A 26593-nucleotide genomic window follows, 5' to 3' on the forward strand; every position below is an offset into this window, starting at 1 on the left:
GGATTCAGATCTCCCTGGACTGCCTGAATAATTAAAAGACGATATCCAGAAGGTAACAGCAAGTTGTCACCTTCTGGGACCCAGGAAAGATGAGGAGATTTTGAATAGACTCTATGGGAGATCAAAGGAAGATACAACTATAAAGAATGAGGCCTACTGGACAGAGAGCTAGCAATCTTGCCTAACAAGCATACTTGCTCAAGAGCCATCCTAGAGTTTGCTGCTAAGCTGTGGGGCAACAAGCAGGAACTCTGTCCATGGACATGAACTCTGTGACTTCTGCTGCGCAGTGAGAAGTCAAGACTTCCCCAATCATGGTGCTCTGACTCTCAGCCTTGCTCTGAGCAAACTGCATGCTTGATCATCGCTCTAAAAAGCTCCTGTCTCCAGTCACAGCCTCGCTCCTTCAGCTGAAAGCCCCACCGCTCTCAAGCCTCTGATCCTGGTAATATGCTGCCTTCACAAGCCTTGGATCCCTCTTCCCTCCTTTCTACTAATCACTGCCATCCCTCTCCTAAGCCCTCCCTCCTTCCTTCTTCTCTCTAAATGTTTTATTAGGATTTGTTAGATTATTAGATGGCTGTAATTACTGATTGCACACACATGTTAGTTAGGAACATTACACTACATTTGAATCGGAAACATGTTTTTTTAATGTGGATTATTTTATCCTGATGAGCAACTTTCTATAATAAAGCCCATTGAACTTTCTGAGTGTGTCTCCCTCTATCTCTGTTTGCATGCCCAGATCCTACATGGTCACCATCTCCAAGAACCAATTCATGTTTGTGTATGATGTGACTTTGCCTCTTTCCCTCTGAGCATGTACAGAGTGAGAAACCAGGTGTAGTTCACAACAGTAGGGAGTGTCTCCTTGTGACTGATGGGTTGCTCATCCCACCTGCCCAGAGACAGGGCCAATAAAAATTGAGCACACATAGCCCCTTGGGAGGACCCATGCCTCCTGACTCCAGGATTCAAAGCCCTGAAAAATATGCACTTCGGTGAGATAGATGAAAAACGAAAAGGACTGAGAAGTCCAACCATGTAATAATAACATTACAACATTCTGGGGGTGGTGGGAGAATCTGCCCTAGAGCTAACACAATGCCGATAAGAAACTGCCCGACAGGAGAGAACAGTAAGGAAAAGGAGAGAACCAGATGAGCGAGGGAGGGGAGGAGAAACTCCCTACCACTGAAGAGAATGACCCTTCAGGTAAGTGCCAATGCACCATTCCCCCTCAGTGGGGGAGAGTCTCCTCATTATTGACGGGACCATCCAGAGCTCCTGATTCTCAATGGGTGGGAGAGAGTCTGCATCCTATAGAGGGCACCCATAGCAGTACCCATCTCCCAAAGGATGCATCCGCAAACACCAATGTCTGGGTTTTGTAATGTCTAGTAGAGATGGCTACAGAGGACCAGGTAGCCGCCCTGCAAATATCAACTGGGGGGCCAAGGTGGCTAAGGCCACGGAGGTTGCTGCACTCCTGGTGGAATGGGCCAAAACTCCCTTGCGGGGGAGCCATGCCCTGAGAGACATAGGCCAAATTGATACACTGGCATATCCACCTAGATAACGTAGAACTAGACACCTTCCCCAATCATTAAAAGAGACAAAAAGGGATTCAGAGCGTCTAAGAGACTGGGTGTGCCTCAAAGGATATGTGTGCACACATCCTACACACATCCAGTGAGTGCCATTCCCTCCCCCACTTTGCCGAAGATGGATTGGGACAGAAGCAGGGCAGCCTAAGTTCCTGTGTCCTATGGAAATATGAATTCACTTTGGGTACAAAAGTGGGGTTGGGCCACACAAGCACATAATCAGGAAAGAACAGGGAAAGCTCCTTATGCACAGAAAGGGCCCCCCAGTTCAGACACCCTACAAACTGAGGTTATGGCAACTAAACAAAAGAACCTTATAATAGAGAAACTGCAGGGAGACAGAACCAAGTGGTTTGAATGGCTCCTTCGTTAGGGCCATGAGTGGGAAACCTGTGTACTGTGGGCGGGTTCAAATTAGAAGCACCTTTCAAGAAACTCTGGTCCATCTGGCCCCGACTCAACCAGTCGGCCACCATATTTAGCTCCCCTTTTAGATGTTCAGCTGACAGAGACACCAGATTGGACTCCACCCAGGCCAGAAGCAGACACACCTCCAGCATCAATTAACAAGACTTGTGCCCCGCTGCCGATTCTCGTGGGCCTTGGCAGTTCCATTGTCTGTTCTGACCAATATGTGTTTCTGCTTGATCTGTGGGAGGAACTGCTGGAGAGTTAGGCAAATTGCTCTGAGCTCTAAACAATTTATGCTGTGATCTTTCTCTGCGACTGACCATGTACCCTGAGCCCAGAGAGACTGGCAACAGTTGCCCCACTCCAACAGGCTGGCATCTGTGGTCACCTGAATCTGAGATAGAGGCAGGAAGTACATCCATTGTGGATGGCCTGGGACATCCACCATGCCAGGGAAGAAATCACCTCCTTGCTGAGGGCAAGCTGTTGGCATGAGCACTGTGCAATCTGGTCCTGCCAAGTCAGGAGTCCACTGCAAGCAGCAGGAGTGAAACTACGCCCATGGGATAAGACCTAGAGAGGAAATCATAACTCCTTGTAACTGGCTGAGGAAGAGAAGGAGCCAGCATGGAGTAGTGGCTAGAGTGCTGGACTAGGACCGGGGAGACCCGAGTTCAAATCCCCATTCAGCCACAAAACTAGCTGGGTGACTCTGGGCCAGTCACTTCTCTCTCAGCCTAACCTAGTTCACAGGGTTGTTGTGAGAAGAAACGTAAGTATGTAGTACACTGCTCTGGGCTCCTTGGAGGAAGAGCGGGATATAAAATGGTTTTGGGGTGTTTTTTTTTGTTTTTTTAAAGATAGGCTCTCGGGTGGTGTTGCAACGCCTGAGAGGCCTTGGTTATCTTCAACCTCTGAGGAGGGATAAGGGAGACTTCCTCCTTGGAAGTGTTGATGAATGAGCTGAGATAGAGAATTCAGGTCTGAGGATTTAGGGAACTCTTCTGATAATTTACAATAAACCCGTGTTCCTGCAGGCAAGACAGGGTGTGCTGAACATCCCTGAGGCTCCTTTGGATGGACGATGATCTGATGAGCATGTCATCCAAATAAGCTTTTAAATTAACTCCCCTGGTCCTCAAGTGAGCCACAAGTTGCACCATAATTTTGGTGAACACTCGTGGGGCAATCAAGAGACCAAAGGGAAGGGCCCTGTACTGAAAGCGGGCCCCATTGTAAAAGAACCGAAGGTATCTCCTGTCCTGAGAATAGATTGGGACATGTAAATACGCCTCCTTCAGATCGATTGAAGAAGATCTCCCTTATGAATGACCATCAATATGGTGTGGAGCGTCTCCATCCGGAACCCCCGCTTTCAGAGGAAGCGGCTCATAAATTTTAAGTCCAGGATGGCCCTCCATTCCCTGCTTTTCTTTGGAACCAGAAACAAGAGTGAAAACATCTCCTGCCAAAGCTCCAAGGTGGTACCGGCTCGATTGCCTGAATCTGTAACAAGTGCTGGATGGCATCCAGCATTGCCTTGTGCTTTCCCTTCTTTCCCGACTTGGGGGAGGGTAGAAACCTGTACAGGGGTAGGGAAATCAGCTCCAGGGAGTAGCCCTGAGAAATAGTCTGCTGAATCCATGCATCTGAGGATGTGTGCACCCAAACCTGAGCAAACCTTTGTAGGCGTTCCCTTATGACCTGGGGCAAGTCATTTGGTGTTGTGTCAGAATCCTGGCTTGCCAGAGCTGGGTTACTGGCCACCTTTGTTATTGTCCCAAAAGGAATTTCGGGGTTTGGACCATGGGTAGAATCGGTCCTATCTTGCTTGGTTCCAAATGGAAGATCGAAAGGAAGACCTAGGGGCCCTGAATTGAGGTGCAACTTGTTTGACAGGTCTGCTATCCTCCTTGGAGGAGAAAGAGGGCATAGCCTTCTTTTTGTCCTTCATCTCCATGAGGACAGGCTCTTCTAAGGCTTCTCCAAATACCTTCCCTCCTTAAATGCAGAATTGCCCAGATTAAGGCGGGACTTGGCACTGACCTTCCAATTTTTAAGCCATCACATCCTCCGTACCGAGACAACAGATGCCATGGCCTGGGCTGATAGTTGTGTAGCATCCAGGGCCGAGTTGGCCATGCAAGACACAGCCTTCCCTAGCTTGCTGAGCCCATGTTTCCACTTAGGTACATCCTGGGGAACCAGGGGAAGAAGTTCTTTGACCCTAGGGGTGTGTCCGAACCGGTCTGGAGGCCATTCTAAAGGCCTCCGAACTGCCGGACCGGTTCGGGTCCGGGGGGGGGGGTGTCTTCCTTTAAGGGCGGGAGGGCTTGCTTACCCCTCCCGCCTCTTTGCCCCCGCCAGAGGCCGCATTCTACTTCATAATTGGTGCGCTGGAAACCAGCTGCCCCCACCGCCCCCCCCTGCAAGCGGATTAGGGCCAAAAGTTAGTAAACTACTGCCGCCGTCCCGCCCTCCCTCCCACCCGCCCCCCCCGAGTGCTCACCACATTGTTTCCAAAAAAAGAGAAGAGCCCGCGAACAGAGCTCCTCTCTCGGCAAAGTCTCTGGCCCAACTGGGGCCTGGGGCGCGCGCGCGCAATACGACGCCTGTTGGAACTTCCGCCGGAGGCCCGGTCTACCCGCCGGGACGAGGCCAGGTAGACCGGGCCTCCGGCGATCGGAGGCCGGGTCTACTGCGGGTAGACCGGGCCTCCGATCGCCGGAGGCCCGGTCTACCCGGCCTTGTCCTGGCGGGTAGACTGGGCCTCCGGCGGAAGTTCCAACAGGCATCGTATCGCGCACGTGCGCCCCAGGCCCCAGAGACTTTGCTGAGAGAGGAGCTCTGTTCGCGGGCTCCTCTCTTTTTTTGGAAACAATGTGGTGAGCACTTGCAGAGGGAGGGCGGGACGGCGGCAGTAGTTTACTAACTTTTGGCCCTAATACGCTCGCGGGGTGGGGGGGCGGCTGGTTTCCAGCGCCCCAATTGTGAAGTAGAATACGGCCTCTGGCGGGGGCAAAGAGGCGGGAGGGGTAAGCAAGCCCTCCCCGCCCTAAAAGAAAGGCCCCCCTTCGGTGCTGGTCCGGACTGCTCCGGACCACGCACATCCCTATTTGACCCATAACATAGAAGCATAGCGAAGATGAAGTTAGCCATAGCAGCGCGCATGGACAGAGCTATAGCCTCGTGTGATCAGCATAAAGCCACATTACATTGCTTGTCCTCTTGGTACTTTAGAGAATTCTCCCTGCCCTTTGGCAATATAGCGCCTGTAACCAGGGCGGCGACGCTGCATCAACCACAGGAATTTTTGATTTGATCGTAACTGCCATAGGAACTGTATAGCAGCTATGCACAGGCGGTGGGGGCCCTTTGCCCTCTGCAGGTTTGTTCCACTCAGCTTGTATTGTACTTAAGAACAACGGAGGACAAGGCACCACCACCTCTTTTGGCTGAATTAAGGGGAGAACCTCAGGGTCCCCTTAAGTTTCCGTGGGCGTTGAGGGGAGAGTGCCCTCCAGCTTAAGGATCTTCCTAGCCTTATGCAGTAACACTGGAAAATCATGCAAGAAAAATAAACGATGAGAAACATTTTGTGAAATATCATCCACATCCTCTGAGAGATCCCTATCCTCTCTGCCTGACTCAGGCTCCTCAGAGTCTGACACATTATGAGGCACATTAGGCTGATCATCAGCTACCCCTAGGTTAGACGGCCCCTGTGGTGACAAAATGGGGTTGCTGCTGAGATCTAGACCTTTTAGCCTTGGACCCTACATGGGTTGAAGGGAGAACTAGTTTCTGAGCTGCTGGAAGAGCAACTTGGCTGCACCTCAGACCTCTTAGATTTGTGGCTTGAGCACCCACTAGTGGTGCTCTTTTTAGGCTTTTCAGGATGAGGCCCTCAAATTGGTGGGAACAAGAGCGGCCTGTTTCTTGGCCAGATCCTCAGCCACAACCCATCTGAGGAGCGCTAGGAAACGTTCAGGGATCTCCTCCTCCGATTCCCCCTTCAGGATGACCAGCTCCAGCACCGGAACGGCAGCAGGAGCTGATCCCACCTGAACTTACCCGGGCCAATCAAGGGATGGCGGAGGCTTCAGAGATTGCTGCGGGAGGAGAGCTAGAAGACCACTCCGCTTCCGTGCCCTGTGTCAGGAGCAGCCGCTTTTTGGTATGTTTGCTCTTGGCAATTGCTTTGCGGAGGGAGCGTTCCCCCATCTGACTAGTCGCCACTGGCTCGGCCACAACAGAGACAGCCTGAGCCCACTCCTGCCTACCTACAGTGGTGGCAGTGGAGTCTTTGGAGAGAGAGGGAAACACCTCTCTCTCCTCTATACCAGCCAGCGTGGCCATAGTAACAACAAGCAAGAATATTCGGCCCTAATCTAACCACGATAGAACAGCAAACACCATCTCCCTTTCCCCACTGACCCACGGTGGGGATCCACGGGAGGGAAGGTAGGGGAAGGAGACAGGCTAATTCAATAAAGCATGCCCCCCAAAGGCTAATCGCTACCGAGCTGACAGGGCAAATACTGGAGTCAGGAGGAGTGGATCCTCCCAAAGGGCTCTGGGTGCTCAATTTTTTATTGGCCCTGTCTCCAGGCAGGTGAGGCGATCAACCCGTCAATCATGAGGAGACACTCCCCCACTGAGGGAGAATTATAGTTGGTCCTACTGCACTGGTTCACATGTTTTGTAATGTATTTGTATCCAAATACCTCCGAGCCTTACAGTTGCCAAATTATAGGAATGTCCTGCAGTGACTGAGTCCTAAGCTGTCCCAGGTTAAAATGCTGCCATGTCAATGTTTTCTCCCAATCTACAATCTGCTGTTGGAGTCTTTCTGATCAGCCATAGCCACAGGGCTTCATCACGTATGTATAATATTTCTGATTTCTACTCTCCTTGCACAGTGTATAAAACATCTTTATGTTACAAGGGTCACAGAAAGATGAGAGAGAGAATTAAATTCAAGTACAGAGCATAAATATTTGGAAAAAATTTAGCCTTGACAGTTTACATCAAAAACCTTTGGGAAAAAACAGGTTGCTTACCTGTAACTTATGTCTGTGAGGATCCACGGTCACTCATAACTGGGTCTTCTGTGCCTGCACAGGAGGACCTTGGAAGAATCTTTAGCTCCATTTAGGTGCTCACTGGCCCTTTAAGGCATAGTGATATTGGAACCTACAAAGCCGACCGTAGAGCACCACCCTCTTCAGTGCCTGAATTGTCTGCTGCAAAGTGACTGTCAACACTGAGAGATAGAGAGAACAGCAGACAATCCACAGCAGCACAGCTAAGTAAACAGGTTATGTTAAGCTAGCATAGGGGATAGCCAGGCGGGTGTTGTGAGTGACCACGAATCCCCATAGAGATCGTAAGTTACAGGCAAGCAACCTGTTTATCTCTGTAGGGATCCATGGTCCTTCACAACTGGGTGAGTGACTAGCTTCCATAAGAGGAGGTGGGAGCTAGTAGTTACTGTACTTTCTTTAACACTGCCCGACCAAAATTATCCTCTGAAGCAAAACTTAAGTCCCTAGCGTAGTGACTGACAAAGGGCAGGTCTGAAGACCAGGTGGAAGCCCTACAAATGTCCTTCATACTGATTCCCAACATGTAGGCAGCTGAGGTAGCCATGGATTTAGTGGAATGCACCCTGATCTTGGAGGGCGGCTGAATGCCTTGCTTCTTGTAACAAAAGAAGATCAGTTGAACTAGCCAGTTAGACAATCTTTGCCTTGAAATGGCTAGACCCTTAATAACTCCTGCATAGGAGATGAACAGTTTGTTAGAAAGCCTTTGTCTGATCTAGGAAATAAAGGAGACCTCTGCAGACATCTAGAGTGTGCATAGAATGTTCGAGATGTGTAGATGGGTTACAGAAGAACGTAGGCAACACAATGATCTGATTAATATGAAAATCTAGCATGATCTTGGACGAAAGGCAGGTTCTGGACGTAGGATCACCTTATCCAGGTAAAACTTAGTATATGGTGAGTCAGCCCTTAAAGCAGTAAGGTCACTTACATGTTTTGCAGACGTGATGGCCACCAGAAAAGCAGTCTTTAGGCATAGCACCTTCATGGAAGACGACAACAGCGGTTCAACAGGGGCCTTTGTGAGTGTGGACAGCACAAGGGAGAGGCTCCAAGGCTCAGCCGGTGGCTGCACCAGGGGTGTGTGTGATACAGGTTGTTAACCTTTTTCAAAAAACATTTGGAGTCAGGGTGAACAAAAACTGACTTGCCATCTCAGCCATGATGGGCAAAGATGGAAGTGAGGTGAACCTGGAGGGAAGAGTTTGAGAGACCCAAATGCTTGAGAGAGGTGAGGTAGAGGAGTATTTGGCATATTGAAGCTTGGAATGGGTCAAATGCTTTAGAAGACACACAGGACGTATAACGCTTCTATTTGCACTTGTAGTCCCATCTTGTGGAGGCTTCTCTCATTTACTAGGATTTTGTTTAAAAGTTCAGACTCCACGCTGTCAGTGAGGGTCTGAAGAGCACGGCGTAGGATTAGGCCCCCGTATCTTGTGAGAAGGTACCGTTGAGATGGAAAGTGACGGTAAGACCCTATGCATAGCCAGAGGAAAGCCGGTATCCAGGGTTGCCTGGGCCACCAGGGGCAGATTAGGATGCACTGCGTGCATTCTTGAAGTATTTTCCTCACCACTCTGGACATTAGCAGAAAAGGGGGGAAAGAGGTAAAACATTCTGCCTTTCCATTGCAGCTGGAAGGCATCCCCCAAAGTTTTGGCCGATGCCAGCCCTAGAACAGAACAAAGAACAGTTTGCATTCTGTGGCGTGGCAAACAAGTCAATAGTGTTGGAAGTGAAGGACTCTGCACTGCCTCATGCCTCAATGACAGAGTAGGACAGACTAGTGAGTCAGAAGGCTAGAGGGATCAAGACGTTGGTCATTCCTCCTCTCTACTGCTCTGACACTATCCCTTTGATAAGTAGATTGCTACTCTCAGATACTGCATCCCTTCCTCCTCCTCCTCCCTATCACACATGCTCGCCTCTCTCTCTGCACCATGTGTGCAGAGATGCAGACAGCATCTCTCTGCATCCAGCCAGCTAGCTAGATTAAAGATTCTCTCTCTCCACTTTCCTATCTAGAATGGAGTTCTTCAATAAAGACTCCTCATATTGATTTGAAACTATGAAATGGCTCCAAGTTTCTTTTTGCTCTTAGCAAACGCGCATGCCTGGGCAGACACCGCTGTGTTTTGCCTCTGTGCACTCTGCTGTAATAGAAGGGTATCTCTTACCAGAGAGAATTCCCAACAAATAGTAGGGACACCCCAAGAGTCAAACACATCTGACAGAACAGAGTCATTTAACTCCCATTCATGGAGATTAGAAAAGAAGAGGTCCCAACTAAGGCCAAGATGTTATCTTCCCCCTTAATATGTATTGCCATGGGGATGATGTCAAATCTCAGGCACCACCCCCTTGTAATGCAAGGTTATTCAGATACCTTGATACAGTGCCTCCCTGATTGTTTAGTTAGGTGATAGTTGTAGTGTTGTCGATGTGAATCTGAACCACTTGGCCCTGGAAGAGGCGTAGGAAGGCTTTGAAAGCAAGGAACACTGCCAAAAGCTCTAAAAAATTAATATGCAGCTCCTGTTGCTGGGAGTTCCAAAGGCCCCTTGCCTGTAGGGAACCACAGTGAGCACCCCACCCTGCATGGAAGCTTCAGTAGTTACTGATATCGTAGGGTTCAATTCTTGAAAGGAGACCCCTTGAGAAAGGGAATCTGGCAGGGACCACCAGAGTAGGTCTCGCAACACATTCTCTAGAATGACTAACCATTTTGTTCTGGTTGTCTAGGTTTGGTCGAAAAAACAGACAGCAGCCAGAGCTACAGTCTCCGCATCTGCAGGTGTGCATTCACCACAGTCAAGGTGCACAAGGCCATAAGGCCCAGCAGATTTCTGGATGGATCCAGCCTGTTGTCAGGGAGTTGCCTGGAAGGCTACAACCATGGAAGAAATGGCCTGGATGCATTCTACAGGTAAGTATGCACGTTTCTGCTCTGCATCCAAGATTGCCCCGATGTACTGGATGGCACACTGGGGGGGTCAAGACTGATTTCTTTTGACTGACACTGAGCCTCAGATCTTCCAGGAAAGAGAGAGTAAACTTTAGGCTGAACAGTAGAGTAGACCTTTCTTTTCCTGTAAAAAGCCAGTCATTTAGATATGGAAAAAAAGAGATGCCTTGAACGCGAAGGAAGGCAATTACAGCCCCCATGTATTTAGTGAAAACCCTAAGGGCAGTACAGAGGCCGAATGGGAGTACTTTGTACTGATAGATATTAGTTCCCAAGCAGAAACATAAGAACTGGTGGTGTCAAGGCCTTATGGAGATATGGAAATGAGCATCCTTTAGGTCCAAGGATGCAAACCACTCCTCCTCCCATAGCAGCCGTAAGATCGACTGTAGGGAAATCATGCAGAACTTGGACATTCAGACAAACTTGTTTAGCTCTCACAAATCCAATATGGGGTGCAGCCCACTATCATGCTTAGGGACCTGGAAGTATCTGGAGCAGAAGCCAGTGTGCACTGAGGAAGGTGGAACTGGTTCTATGGCATCCTTTTGGAGCAGCGAAGAAACCTCCTCTTCAAGGATAGGAGTTGTTTGGATGTATTTTATGCCTGCATGGGTGGGTAGAAAGTCAAAATCGATCGCAGAGACTCTTGGCCACTATGCACAACACCCAGGCATCTGATGGCACTTGATGCCAGGAAGGGAGAAAGGGGGTGCGATGAGTGCCTGTTGAGGGAATAGGGAGAGATACTTCCAGGTCAAAAATATTAAAACAACTGCTTGGCTTGTTCCTGAGGCGTGGGCTTTGATTGTTGGCCCTTTTGTTGTTGATGCCTGTTATAAGGCCTGGATACTCTGAGGTAACCTCCCCAATCCCGAGTGGGGCGGGGTTGGTACCTCTGTTTAAAAGCAGGGCGATATCTCTGATGTTAAGAAACCTTCTGGAACTATGTGAAGATCTTTATGGTATAGCGCAACTTCTTAAGTTTCTCCATCGTTTCATCAGAGTCTTTTGATAACAACCCCTCACCGTCAAACAGGAGATTCTCAATCTTTTCTTTCATACCTGGCTTCAGAGGTTTAGAACGAAGCCAGGCATGCCAATGAGGGAACGATGGAACCAACCAACACCTTCGATTCTGTCTTGGTCAGGTTTTTGGCCATGCTTAACTGCTGTCTAGTTAAGTCTGCCGACTTAGACAAGTTACTTAGAAACCTGCTCTTAAAAGGCTCAGATAGGGCAGTAGCCTCATCTTTCAAGCCATCCCACAATGTTTGTTGGTATTTGGCCATGCAGGCCAAGTAGTTAGCCACCAAGAGAGATCTATCCAGATGAGTAGAATCTCCACACCATGGAGTCCAGTTTATGGCCTTCCTTATCTACCCTGTTTCCCCAAAAGAAAGACCTAGCAGTAATTTCTGATGTACCGCTAATTGCCCTAGTGCATTTTTGGGGGCTAAAATTAATATAAGACACTGTCTTATTTTCGGGGAAACATGGTACAGGGGCCAAATGTTTCCAAGCAGACTTGGTTTGTAGTACACAGTCCACTACTAAAGAATTTGGCGCTGGATGTTTAAAAAGAAAAAGGGCATGATGCTTCCTGGACCTGATAGAGGTTCTCCATGCTTTTACAAGGGAGAGTAGAAGTCTTGGGTTGACCAAGCAGCCTTAGAAGCAGCCACCAGGGAAGGCAGCATTGGTAGCACAGTAAGATGTGCTACAGACGTGGTAGCCAAGTAGCTGTACACAGAGTCTGTGTCATTCTTCAGGAGGAGGAACTTCCAAGCCTAAAGCCCTCATCATCTCTTGGATTTGTACCTGATAAGATTTGGTCTCTTCAGAAGGGGAGTTCAATGGCTTAAGTCCCCACAGAGTCATCAGGTGAAGTCCCTGAAGGCACATCAGAAATGGCAGAATCTGGATCAGATGGGCACAAGGATTCCCCATCGGAATCAGGGTCCTTTGGATCAGGGGCCCTTGGTATAGGCTGTGAAGGGAAAGCTGATAATGCAGGCACAGATGGGGGTGCAGGACGTACAGGAACAGGAGCCACTGGAGGAATAGATGGCTGTGATTGTTCTGGAGGTTCAGGAGCAGGTGACATTGGCAGGACTGGTGTGGGTGGCAGGGCCCTAGGCAGTGGTGTGGCTGGCCTTTTGAAAGGATCAGCAGGTTGCACATCCAAGGGGTCAGGTATATCCCTTCTGAGATGCATCGCTTTCCAGAGTCTGTATTCCTGGAAATCCTAAGGTACGGCAGGCGAGTTATACATGGAACGTGAACGAAGTCGTTTCCTGGCTGTGAGACGTGGTGAGTCAAAAGCCCCCAGAGAACTATTATAGTCAAGGGAGTCAATAGGAACATGAGAGGCAGAGAAATTGAACCTCTCCTTCCAAGATACGAAAGAAGGGCAGGTCGAAGTGAAGGTAGCAAGACCACCTGACAGCTTCTTAGGGATTTGTACTCTAGACTGTTGTTCATCTCCACCAAGCCCTTGCGACAATAAAAAGCCTTTAAAAGATGGTATCTGAAGGAGTAGAGCTCATGGATCCTAGAAGGTGCTCTAGTTCCTCATGGAGTATCACTTGCAATGAAGGATAGTCTAACGACGGTGTTACTGGTATTGGTGAATAATGAGGTGAATGTGCAGGAGTCAAAGTTTGGGAAACAACAATAGGTGATGGTAGAGCCGAACCAACAGGTGAAATTCTATGAGCAGTAGTGGTAATCGGAACCGAAGAAATGGTAAGCATCAATGTCGGAACTTTTGATGATGACAAACATCTTGGTGCCGACTGCAGCATCAATGTTGAAGTCCTCAATGTTAAGCCAGTGATCGATTGATGTTGACAGTGAAGAGGTGCCGACGAAGGTCTCGGAGCTGAAGAGTCCTCAACTCGAGCTGGAGTTGAACGACACTGATGGTCCCAAAGATCTTGGCACTGATAAGGATCCCAACACCGATGACATCAGAGCGGTTTTGGATTTATGTATTTATTTATTAAAACATTTTTATACCATGAAAAACTTGCGTCTCTGGGTGGTTTACAACAGAATAAAAACAAAGTAAAACATCAGTTAAGACAAAAATGAAAAAAACCAACACATTACAATTTTAAAATTTTTAAAGAATATTTTAAAACAGCTTTAAAACCATTAAAACAAAATTAAAAGCCTGGGTGAAGAGATGCATCTTTAAAGACTTTTTTAAAGCTGTCAGAGATGGGGAGGCTCTTATTTCACTAGAGAGTGCATTCAAAAGCCTCAGGGCAGCAGCGGAGAAAGGCCGTCCCTGAGTGGCCACCAGACGAGCCAGTGGCAGCTGCAGATGGAGCTCTCCAGCAGATCTCAGTGGGTGGAGGGGTGAATGACGAAGAAGGCGTTCTCTTAAATACCCAGGGCCCAAACGGTTTAGGGCTTTATAGGTTGTAACCAGCACCTTGTATTTTGCCCTGAAACATATCAGCAGCCACTGTAGCTCCTTCAACACAGGAGTTATATGGTCTCTCCTAGATGACCCAGAGACCAGCCTGGCTGCCGCATTCTGGACCAAATGTAGTTTCTGGACTCCGTACAAGGGCAGCTCCACATAGAGCGCATTACAGTAATCCAGTCTGGAGGTTACCAGATGTACCACTGTTTTGAGGTCATTCACCCCAAGAAATGGACACAGCTGGCGTATCAGCTGAAGCTGATAGAAGGTACCTCTGGCCACCGCCTCAACCTGGGAGACCAGGGAGAGGCTCGGATCCAGAAGTACCCCTAGACTGCATACCTATTCCTTCTGGGGAAGTGTGACCCCATCCAGAACTAGCAGATCAAAACCATCTCTCGAATTCCGACCCCGCACAATGAGTACCTCCGTCTTAGCCGGATTCAGTCTGTTTGTTATCACTCATCCAGCCCATTTCCGACTCCAGGCAGGCATTTAGGGAGGTTTTACCCTCTCCCGATGAGGCTGACATGGAGAAATAGATTTGGGTGTCATCAGCATACTGATAGCACTCTGCACCAAATCTCCTGATGATTTCTCCCAGCAGTTTCATGTAGATGTTAAACAACATTGGAGACAATATGGAGCCCAGGGGCACACCATACAAGAGTTCAGATTTTGAAGAACAGCGGTCTCCAAGCGACACCATCTGGAACCTGCCCAAGAGGTAGGAGCGGAACCACTGCAAAGCAGTGCCTCCAATTCCCAACCCCCTCAGACGCTCCAGAAGGATACTATGGTCGATAGTATCGAAAGCCACCAAGAGGTCTAGAAGGACCAACTGAGTCACACTTCCTCTGTCCATTTCCAACTGGAGATCATCTATCAGGCCAACCAAGGCAGCCTCCACCCCATAGCCAGCCCGAAAGCGAGTTTGAAATGGGTCAAGATAATCAGTTTCCTCCAAGACTGTCTGGAGCTGGGAGGCCACCACCCTCTCAATTACCTTCCCAGCCATGGAAGGTTGGAGACAGGCCTGTAGTTGTAGGATGATGAATGAGGAGAATAGGAAGTATCAGGCTGAGCCGATGAAGGCGATGGTGTCTTTGCCGATGGAGTAGAGCCCTTCGATGCCAAGCCCGTTGTCGATTCAGACCTATCCGGCACCAAGGCTGTTGAGGTCATAGAAGGAGAGTATTTCTCTTTTTTCTTGTGAGGCTCTCCTGACACGGAGAAATGGCAATCATACTTATATTTGTACAATAGCTTGTGCCCTCTTTCCTAAGGCTTTTTAAAAGTAGAAGACTCCGAAGTTGATGGTGCCGAAGCTGTTGAGGTTGACACCGATGGTGCTGACCGGGCAGGTGCCGTAGTTTTTGGCAGGGATGGAGGACTGTCTTGGCATCCCCAGCCAGAGAATATTCTCATACAAAGAAGCCTTGAGGCAAAGTTCCCAACTTAGGTTGCTTTTCTTTTTAAAGATAAACACACTTTGTGCATACTAGTATTGTGCGAGTCACCGAGGCAGATGAGACAATCAGAATACCCATCGGTGGAGGGCACTGTGCCCTTACAAGTAATGCATCTTTAAAAATATTTAGGGTTAGACATAACTGAATCCAAAAATCAGTCCAGAGTCAGCCAAGAAATCAGACCCTACAGCCGGCTTTGTAGGCCGATACCTTAAAGGCGTATTTATTATTATTATAAATAATGATGTTTTTATATTTTAGCTTAATATTTTGTGTATTTTTACAGTCTTGTTTTATTTTTTCTGTGAGATCTACCTTGGGATTGTTTTAATGAAAGGTGGTACATAAACTCAATAAATACATAAATAAAATGGCCAATGAGTGCCTAAACGGAGCTAAAGATTCTTCCGAGGTCCTACTGCGCAGCTACAGAAGACCCAGTTGTAAGGGACCATGGACCCCTACAGAGATCTGCTACTTTTTTCTACATTTCCATTCAGATTTCTCTCATCTACTTCAATGTATACTGGCAATCTCACAGGGAGTCCATTCCTGCAAGACCTTTGAGCAGAGGTCAAGAAATACTGGCTTCATTCAACAGCTAGAAATTTTTTTTAACTCATCAGATGGTTCCTCGAGCTAAGCTGGTACATTATTCATCAGGCATCATTTTTCACTTATCACAGACGAGTAGATTTCCTGAGCCCTGCTTTTGAAGTAGTGGAGGTCGGCTTAGGCAATCTATTTTATCTTATTCTTCCAAGTGATAGGACCAATGAGAACCCAGGAGGACCAAAGCCCACTCCATCCTTTCACATCAGTTATGATCTATCATACCAGTAATTATGTGCTTACAGTTTTAAGACATTCCAAGTTCCATTTAATCCTTGCCACCCTGTCCTTTGAGACATATACTTAAGAATGTTAATTGCATAAATCTATAGCACTGAACTGCACATTCAACAGACAGTGGCTAACATCCAGAACAGCTTAAGGCAGGAGATGACATTCCCCTGATGCTTCTGTGGGCTCACAGGGAAGTATGGGCCATCTTACACAAGAAAATAAATACTTTTGAGCTAGGGATGGGCATGAAACTGATTTTCCATTTGTTTTGAGCACGAAACAGAAGGCAAAACTGTCAGAACATTTAGTCAAAACAGCAGCCGAACTGGCCATTTCAATGAAAAAACTCAAAATGTTTCAAGTGTTTCAGCCATGGCAGGAAGTAGCTGCACTCACAGAGTGAGCATACACAAATTTTGCATTGCAATTTGCAATGCATTCTGTAACCCTGACTGGAAAAACATTGCAGAAGCATATGGTAAAAGGGAATATGTCCCTCCCAACAGAGAAAACACATTTAAACACAGTCCAGTAATGTCCAAAAAAGAATCACTGACCCAAAATCCACTGCCAGCCACAGTGCCTGTGCTGTAGTAACACTGTTGGCACAAGTGATGTTTTCACACACAATTATGACTCCTTACATTACTTCCTAGCATTGCAACAACTACCACAGCAGCACCTTTACTTAGCAGCAAGCAGAGCCATAAGCAGAGCCATAAGCAGAGCCATAAGCTCAACTAGAGCAACTTCAGCCACATTTTGACTGAGTACACCTTGCAATGAAGACTGCAGAGCAGTGAGTGAAGTAGAAATTAGTCTCAAGCACACATGGAGCTCATCACAGCAATCACCAAAAAAGAACATTGTTAGACTTACTGTTAAGGGTAGTTTCTCTTCAGTGTATGAGGGTATCCATTAGAATGACTGTGCTATCCAGCTGCTCCCAGACAGGACTGAATGTCCCATGATGCCCTGGGAGTAGGCACCTCCCAGTTCCAGGACTGGCAAGGGATGGAAAGAGCTCCGAGAGAATACAGAAAAAACATTAACTTTCAGCAGACAAAACAACCACAAGCTGTTAAGAAGGCAAGAACCATGTGTTATAAACACAGCATAACTATATACAATACACAGAACAAAGTGATAGATGTTCTCCTGCTTGGCCAATTGAGATTGTAATACACCAGGAAAGAACCTCCCCACTCAACCCACCCCACCAAAAGCCACACACACACACACACGGCTGGATACCTTTGTACACCAAGGAGAAAATACCCTTCATGGCAAGTCTACCAATGTTCCTTTCCTCCTAAGTGTAGGACGGTATCCATTAGACGGGATGTACCAGAGTGGTAAGAGGTTAAAAAGGGAAGAATTTATGCCTGGACCACCTGTTGCAAGACAGTACTGCCAAATGCTGCTTGCACCGACTCATACACATGAAGCTTGTAGTGCTTGACAAAAGGAGTGATAGAAGGCCATGTTGCTGCTCTACGTATTTCAGAGAGGCGTTAGCACCAAAAGCAGCAGAAGTTGAAGTGGTTCTGGTTGAGTGAGCTGCAATCCTTCCTGGGGGATGAAGAGACAGTGCTTCATAAGCCAAGATAATGCAGGCTCTGATCCACCAGGCAAGTGTGGCTGTGGAGACCTTTGTGCTGATAGTGGAAGGAAAGACAAGAAGTGAGTCTGATTGATGACGTTCCTTGGTGTGCCTGATGTATGTTTTTAAAGCTCTTCTAACATGTAGTTGTGCCATATTTTTTCTTGAGGGTGCTCTGGAGGACAGAAAGAATGCAGGATAATATCCTGGTTGCTGTGGAATGCAGTATTAACTTTAGGGCTGAAGGTAAGCTCAGTCTTTAGAACCACCAAGTCAGGCTGTAAGCACAGATGCTTTTGGATCAATAGCAGAAATTCTTCTAGCCTAAGTTATGGCTATTAAGAGAACCCTGTAGGAGAGCATCTTAAGATAAACTGATTTGAGTTCACTATCTTGTTAAGGTTCCAAGAGTGGAATCTATGCACTATGGGCAAAGATGTTTGCAGCCCCATATAAAAACCTCTTTATGTGTGAATGTGATGCTAACAGAGGCCTGGATGACGAGTGGGGGACAGAGACAAGACCCAAGACCTGTCTTCTAAGGGTACTAGGTTTTGATCTCTTGTCCAGACTCACCTGCAAAAACTTCAGAATTTGAGGGATGCTAGCTCTTAAATGATTGATACTACAGCTTTTGCACCAGTGAATAAAAACCACCCAGGTGGTCTGGTAGATTCTTGTAGTGGAAGGCCACCTGGTGTCTCAGAATGGTGTCTTGAATGACTGAAGTGTAGCAGCTAGAATGTGCCTCTCAGTCTCCACATGTGAAGCTGAAGACATGAAGGGTCTGGGTCCCAGAGAGGTCCCTGTGTGAGGAGGTCTGGACAATTTGGAATAAGCCAGTGGTGGCTGGTGGTCACTGGGGCTGGGGGGGGGGCACAGAGAGTAGGACAGTATGGAATATACTCTGTCCATGCTCAAAGGCACTCCATCACTCACATATTCTCCAGAACAAGATGCAGTCTTCAACCTTCAGCTTATCTTTTCTGCCCACCTCATCCACATTGCCACCCCAATCTGATTCCAGGCTTACCATGGCATACAATCTGCCTGCGCTCAGAGACCTTCTTTCCTCCTGCTGAAAACAGATTCAAAATTCTTGAAGACTTTGTTCCTTTCATAGTCACACTTAAAATCTCCAGCTCTCTGAAAGCAGTTTATCTGCCTTTTACAGAAGATGAAACTGAGCACCCTAACCTCATTTAATGTTTAGGGCAGGAAGCATCCTCCAAGAAAACCATTAGTGCTTCATTTTTGTGACAGACAACAATACAATAGTTGTTACCAAGCACATACTGAAAACAGGGTCAAGATAGCCACTGAGGATGGGAAGGCCATCTCTTAAACTGACAAAACTGAAAATGCACTTCGTTGAGTGAGAGCTTTCATAGTTAAAAAGCTGAATTGTACCTATCAAGACCTGCATAAATATATCAATTATATTTTAATTTCCAAGAAATATTATTGGAAATAATATGCATCAGGTTTTGTGTAATATTTGCTGCTAAGATACAGGCAGAGAAGTGTGTGAATTGTACAAAATAAAGCCTTGCATTTACAAACAGGTACTGTGCACAAAACATGCTCTCAGATAACTATTCTCTACCAACAGTCTCAGCCAGACTCTGCAAAGTCCACCTCTGTCAAGACGGCAGAGGAAAGACGGGGCTATGAAAGACAAGCTCACCTATTTGGGCAATGACAGCAATGCCGAACCCAGTAGCCACTAGCCTACTTTGGGGTGGGGGTGAGGAAGAGAGTTAAGGAAAGGCATCCACCGCTCAGTCGACAGAGAGAGAAAAGCAGGAAGGGAGAGCCAAGGAAGTCTTCTGCTAGAGCTTCTCCCCCCACCCCTTGTGCAGGATAATGAAGGTCCTCTGCAGCCTGCAGCTCCTTGAACTCAGCCAGCCAATCTTTCTACCACCATCTTTCTCCCCGTCCTCTCTTAACCAAAGAGAGGGGCAAACACAGGCCCTCTCTTCCCTAGCTACGCCGCTGCGCCCAACTCCTGGCCACTGAGCAAGAGCATCTGCACAGAGAAGCCCGGTTTCACTCTTAAATAGCAACCCCTTCTCTCAGCAGCAGGCAGCCACTGAAGTGACTCTGGGGTGCATCATGGTGCTAAATTCACCCCAAACCACCAGCCAGGCAGTGTGCAGAGAATGCCTGGAGCCTGCCCAGGTTGCTGGCTGCCCAAAACTGCCAGGGAGCCGTGAGGGCAGAGGAGGAAGGAAAGGAAGCAGAAACAGAGACCAGAGGAAAGAAAAGGAGAAAGAATAGGGGAGAAAGGAGAAGGAGCAGAGGAGGGGGCTGCATGATCAATCTCTCCCTCCCCTGCCAGCTTGGTCAGTCTTCCAGTGGGTTCTACATACTGCCCAGGAAGCTTGGCTGAGGTGGAGTCAGGAGCTGTGCCCCACAACCACTTCAGCTGCTGCCGCTATTAACAGTAACACTTCCCTTCTTCTGCTCCCTTCTTTTCCCAGCCAAATGGAGCACATGCACAAACTCATCCTCTGCAAAGTGAGAGTGGCAATACTGACGGCCACAGTAGTTTTTGTTTTTTTTAAAAACCTATGTAAAAACAACGCATACAGGTTTCTTCTGGGGAGTGAATACGTTAATTGCATAGGACAGTATTTGGTACAGCATTTACTGCATTTGTGAGCGCCAGGTCTGCCACTCGTCCTTGCTACGCACATTTCTTTAGAACTTGTCTTTGCACACAACACACAGAGACAGAAAAAATCCACTCTCGGACACCAGTGGGACTGCAGTCAAATCAAATCTAGTAAGATTTCTGACAGTGAGAAGGAGAGAGGGAACTAGAACAGATCGTTTGTTTGTACAGTCTGTTTGTTGGAGGAGGAGCGACGCCCTTCCTGCCCTTAAAGACCAGCTGCTCATGGAATAGGCCATGGTGAGGCCTACTGTGATATCTACTAGAATGGAAAATCACGCTCTTTGGGGCCAAAATGGGGTTATCTGAATAAGATCCGCTTTCTCCTGACGGAACTTTTGGATGACACTTCTTATCAGAGCAAAGGGAGTGTGTACAGAAGACCTTGAGGCCATGGAGATGTTAGCGCATCTGTTTGTTCTGCTAGTTGACAGAGGAACCTGCAGTAAACCTGCAGTTGATAGAGGAACCTGGGCATTATTTGGTATGGTGAAGAAGTCCAGAATTGGAAGCCCAAAGAGGTGAACAATTTCCTTGAAGATGCTGGTGTGCCATTTCCATTCTCCCTGGTTGAGGTTGTGGCAACTCAGCTCATCTGCTGTGACATTGTATACTCCGTTCAGATGTGCTGCCTTGATGGAAAGTAGGTGCAGTTCTGCCCATGCTAGAATGAGGTTAGTTTCCTCCATCAAAGATTGGAACTGTGTCTCCCCTTGCCTGTATGCAGGAATCTTGGTGGCAGAACTGCCTGTCCATATCGATACGTACTGTCTGATTAGTGGGTGGAATTGTAACAGGGCCAGCCAAACCGCATACAGTTCTAACCAGTTTATGCTGTGGGCAACCTCTGCAGGGATCCATAGACCTTGTGTAGTGGACTCCCCAACCCTTGTTGCTTGCACCTATGGCAATTAGAATTTGGTATGATTCCTTGAGGGGAAGGCCCCAAGAGAGAGCTGAACACAACCACTACCTGAGAAAATGTTGTAGGGATGGGAAACTGTGACCTGCATATGTGACCTCACCATGATCTGATCCTGATATAGTAAGAGCATCCATTGTAGGGGTCTGAAATGCCAACATGCCTATGGGATGGAGTCAACTCCAGCAGTTGAGCCAGGACCATCAGGTCCCGAGGGACGTGAGAGAACTCTTTGTACCCGAGCCTGGATTTGGGACCAGTGATACAGAGGGAATGAAGAGCTTTATTGAAATCATTAATCAGACGTACATACAAACCAAAAATACTACATTCAGATAAGAACTCAGTCATACAAAATACACCAGCATAGAAGCCTTTTTGTAGCCGCATCTAAGAAATAGAACCAGAAGTTAGCTCTTGATGGATCTTGACAGCAACCACACAAAATTTGGCATCATTGTGAGTGTGATAGATGGTTTCTTATCAGCAAGAAGTGTGGCATGAAATTCAGCAGTTCAGCCAAAGAGGTGTGATAGCAGGGGAGTAATAAGATCAGTGTTTCCTCCACGAGGGATTCCCAGATGTTGTTGACTACAACTCCCATAATCCCCAAGCAAAGGCCATTGCAGCTGGAGATTCTGGGATTTGTAGTCAACAACATCTGGGAATCCCTGTTAGAGGGAACAGTGAATAAGATTACATAGACTATCATTATAAAAAGAGGAAAACAACAGCACATGGCGGACAGATTTGACCTTGCCTGAGCCACAAGGGCAGATCTGACTGGCCAAAGGGATTTTAAAAAACCTTCCAGATAAAACTGCAGATGGTAGGGCATTGTATCTTGCTCTGAGAAAAACTATGTGATGGCTGGGTAGAGAAAGAGACAATAGGTAGCTAGCAGGTTCCCGGCTAAAGTAACCAAGGTGCTCTCTTATGGTCTCCAAAATTGAGCTTAAATCATTTTGGTGTGCAATATCCAAAATCCTCTATTTGAGGATCTCCTTGGCTTGATTGTAACCTAATAATGACAAATATTCAATAGAAAAGCCAAGTGATGACAGTTTGCTCAATAGTGCTCGTGTCCAGGTGGACTGAAACCTATCGGGCAACACAAAAGGTGGGGGGGATCAGCCCCAGAGGGCAGAAATGGATCTTGAACCAGTAATCTCTCTCTATGATTCTCTAAGGCATACCTGTGGCTAATGCTATGTGTGGCAGCTCTCACAAGAGTTTGCACAGACACACTGAGGTGATTCAATATGCAGATAGGGAGGAGTGTGTGATGGTTAAGGTCAGCTGGAATGCAACTGTTACTGGCTGGAAGATGTTCTTGATTGTAGAGGAGAGGAACTGATCTATCTATCTATCAAAGGATAGTAGGCAGGAGTGTGCAAAGAGAGGGCTCATGAGGGTGAAAAGAGCCCCTTCAGAAGGGGGCTGCCGTTGTGTGAATTAGATGAAGAAACAAGATGAACAAGATCTGTTAACTCAGAAAGGGAGAGAGAGATAAAGAAAAAAGAAGGAGGGGGGAGAGAAAGAAGGAAGGGTGAGGGAAGGGCCTGGTCCTGTCAGTGTCCTGAGGGGAACGAGCAGCCATAGTGGTGGCAGCAGTGAGGAAAGGCCCAGTCAACTGCGGCTGCTACCCCTGTGGGGAGGAGCAGGGCTTGGGTGAGGTATCTGGGGTCAGGGGGTTGCAGCTTGGCCAATCTGCACCGGCAACGCTGCAGCCATGACCAAGAGGGATGAAGGGGATGCAAGCAACGGGATGGAGGAGCGCAGCTCAGGTGAGGGTGGAGAGAAGTCTGAGGTGAGGGGGCTGTGGTGGGGTGGGTGGGTGAGGGAACCACTCAAGTATTAGCACGCAGATTCCCTGTGCAGGCTAAGCTTGTTGAAGATTAAAAGCCATGGTTTTTAAAAGCACAATACTGCTCTTAAAAACCTTATCTTATAAAAATACTGCTCTTAAAAGCACAAAGGCTCTCCTTGCCTCCCAGTCCCTTTGAATACATTTTGAAATGTCCCCCAGAAGTGTTCCCCTCCCTCCCCACAGCCAATGGGGGCACAGTTGCCCATGACAACACTGATTTGTATGATAACAAGCCAACCAATCAGCATAAGCCAATCAGAAGCCATTGCCAGAAAGCCAATTAGCAAAGGAAAAACAGACCCCCCAAATGGCGCTAGAGATGTCTCTATTGAAACGGGGTTGTTTTGTTTCGAACTTGAAACAGGTCTCCCTTTTTAAAAAGTGCGTTTTATTTCAAGCTTGAAACTGCCAATTTTGAGTAGAAACGTTTTGACAATCCCTACTTTGGGTAGCTCGCCCACGCTTCAGAAGTGCCCTTTAGACCAGAAATGTGTTGATAGTGAAGCAATGTGTTCCCAGTAGGCAAGCCCCTCAAAGTATTTGCACTTCTGTGAAAAACTCAGAACTGCCTGTGCTTTGCTGCTAGTCCGCAGCAGTGCAAGGGAATTAGCATTGCCCACATTAGGCTGCTCTGGATGTCAGACAGCTGCAGTAAATTAACAATATATAAAACCTCAGAAATATTTAATCCACTTGAAAATTTTTAACTGACAAAAAGCAGGCTAGCCCTATGTGGAGCGCCAGGATCCACATGGATCCCAGTGTTCCTGCCCAGCCTAACCCCAATTCTTAGCCCAGCTCTTAGCCAAGGTTAAGGGTGCAATGGCACTCTGAACCTGGCTGCCAGGATTGTGTATGTCCTCAGCCTACATGCAGCTTGAGGAGACACAGAGATGGGGCCCTAAAACATCCGCCTGACAGGAGAATCCCACATGTTGTGGGATATCTGGAGGTCGGGAAAACAAGTCCTGGCCTCTGTTGATCTGTGCAGCATGGCTCTTGCATTGAATACATTCAGATCGATCGTCTGGGGGAAGGTAGGTTGAACCCTTCCCTCCTCGCCCCAGTATTGGTCATGAGAACGAACTTATTCAGTTTTAAAACAAATCATTTCAAGGTACCATACCAACCTAACATAAATTTCCAAGTAATGAGAGCAAGTGAAATCTTGGCTTTTTACCCAGGCTTTTATGAGTGTTTTTGTTGCTGCTACTCTGTACTTTATTATCTCGTGGTGTATGTTTTTTGTAAACTTCATTTGTATTTTTATATTCTAATTTGATATTTTTATTGTATAACCGCTTTATAGTTCTACATTTTAAAAAAGTTTTGTAACCGCCTTGAGATTGTTTTAATGAAATGCAGAATAAAAATCTAACAATAAATAAAAAATGTATCTAACTGTGCTAACACATCTCTCCAGTTTTATGTAGTGAATAAAGAAGTCTAGAACCAATACTTGGGACTGACGATATATTCCCACCCATTCTGACTTTGGCTAAGTTAGAGGCTATTGTCCACTCTACAATTACACTTGTTTAAATGAAACTTAAAATGTAATAAACTTAACAAAAGTTGCTATTTAAAGCTTACTAAAATCAGCTGGTCTTTTCAAGGTACACAAACACACAGTTACCTGATCCACTGAATATTTTGCCACACAAACTTCCCCTTTGACAGGAATATATTCATCTTCACTAACTCCATAATGGTATTTCAGCTTCACACTAAGTTTGTTAAGATTACTTAGAACTTCTGGAGAGTTGACTTGTATGTAGAATTCACAAGGATTAATGAAATCAGTCACTGTGCCCTGAAAAGGAAGCCATACTAGAAGAGACTTATCTACAATAGTAAGAGTGATCACCATTTCACACATTAGCATATCATCTGTTTAACTTGATTTCTCTAACAGATGAGATCACCTCACCGTTTAGATTATACATGAAATGAAATAACGGTATCAACTTTCCCAAATCAGAAAACTACTATAAATCAGAAGGATAAGCTAATTCAACAATGTTAGCAATCTATTCAAATGAACAATTCAAACATGGGCAAGTTAGTAGCAGATCTTACCTCTAGTTTTGTATTTTTTTTAAGCCCTAATGTATTCAGATCAGAAAACATTGTTTTCTTGCCTTTTTCTTCTGCTTTGTTAGCATTTGCAGATTGTAAGTTGTCCTGTTAGAAGCAGATGGTTACAATCATGATTTAAATCACTTCACAGAAGGACTCAATGTTAATGATTTAAACCACAATTTAAATTAGTAAGGAGTAGTAAGATTCTATTTAATCATTTTCTATAAAAGTATATTCTTGTCTAATATATCTTTACTATATATAGAGAGATACATGTAGGTTTCATTTTCAGAAGGTAGGTACACATTAATTAATTAATTGATTAATTAATTAGATTTATATACCGCCCTTCCAAAATGGCTCAGGGCGGTTCACAGCATGATAAACAATTAGAACAAATTAACAATTAAAATCAAACTATTAAAACACAATAAAACCAATAAAGCAGCTAAAAGCCCCGAAAAACAGGGCAACAATTTAAATCAGTTAATCATTTAAAACCCTGGAAGGCCAGGCCAAATAGGTAGGTTTTAAGGGCACTTCTCATAATGCTGTTTCATTCAGGCAACCAGGAACTGCATTTCACTGTTGCAGTGTTTGCATTTTGCAAGCATGCCTTTCTTACATACAGGTACAGGAACTAATATTCCCAAATCGAGTCTCTTTTATGGCCTGCTGCCATGATAGGCATTTTCCTTCTACAATAGAGGATACACTCGGAAAAGGTTTCCTCAAGACTGCATGAATGTGTTCTGTTTACTTTTGGTTTCACTTTCTATTCCCCACCCCACACCGTGCATTTCTATCCAGACTCCTCCTCCTTGCTCAGATCTTCTCCATCCTGCCAAATCATCTATTCATTCATTGAACTTCTTTGTGAAATGGGGGGGGGGGGTCCTTGCAAACCTCTTTCCTGTGCCTCCTGTATGGTGGGCCAAGACTTGGAAGTGACAGATGTGTCTAGTAAAGACAAAATGTGACTCAAGAATTACACTGAGATGCTGGACCTCAGCGGGAACAACTCTGAGGAGACTGATCTAACAGATGTAAGATCCAGAGGAGCAGACTAATACAAGGAATTTGAGTGTACAGGGTAGAGTGGCGAATGCCCAGAATGCCTATAGAGGCGGATGCTGCTGCTGCTGCTCTAAAATTCATGACTGTCTGGTTGGCTGAAAAAGGAGCCTAGCCCCTCAGGTGAGAGTCTGTTGTAAAATGTTATCTTGCAATCCCTAGATAGAATACTGGGGAGAAAAGACAACACCTAGTTCTATAAGGCACCGGCTGCCAAGACTCTGGGCTAGGTTCTCCCAGGGCAAGGAAGGAAGGAAGAGCTGGAAAATAGAAGTCAGATTCAGAGAGAAAAAGGAGGCCTTAGATAAACAAGGAAAGAAAAGGCTGTCTCTGGAGCTGGTCGCAGGACTAAAGAAACTGGGTTAGGCTATCTTTCCCTCACTCTTAAAGCTTCAAGCTAATTAACATAGTCCTGCCTCTGGAACACATAAACCCATTGCTGAGATGCCCTCCATACAGCAGCAGCGAGAACGACAGGTTGCTTACCTGTAACTGGGGTTCTTCTAGTGGT

At 46.6% G+C, this 26593-nt stretch overlaps 1 protein-coding gene across 9 annotated transcripts in view; it reads right to left on the reverse strand.

Annotated features, from left to right (window-relative positions):
• TDRD1 (tudor domain containing 1) overlaps positions 1-26593 on the reverse strand; it is a 123648-nt gene that overhangs the window by 58443 nt on the left and 38612 nt on the right. For all 9 annotated transcript variants that reach the window (XM_053312702.1, XM_053312700.1, XM_053312694.1 and 6 more), the window contains 2 exons: positions 25006-25110; positions 24563-24739 (listed from right to left, as the gene is read on the reverse strand). In XM_053312702.1, coding sequence (XP_053168677.1) covers positions 24563-24739; positions 25006-25110 — 282 coding nt within the window. The remainder of the gene's footprint in view (positions 1-24562; positions 24740-25005; positions 25111-26593) is intronic.

Source organism: Hemicordylus capensis, chromosome 3 (assembly GCF_027244095.1).
Source record: "Hemicordylus capensis ecotype Gifberg chromosome 3, rHemCap1.1.pri, whole genome shotgun sequence".
NCBI classification, from domain to species: Eukaryota; Metazoa; Chordata; class Lepidosauria; order Squamata; family Cordylidae; genus Hemicordylus; species Hemicordylus capensis.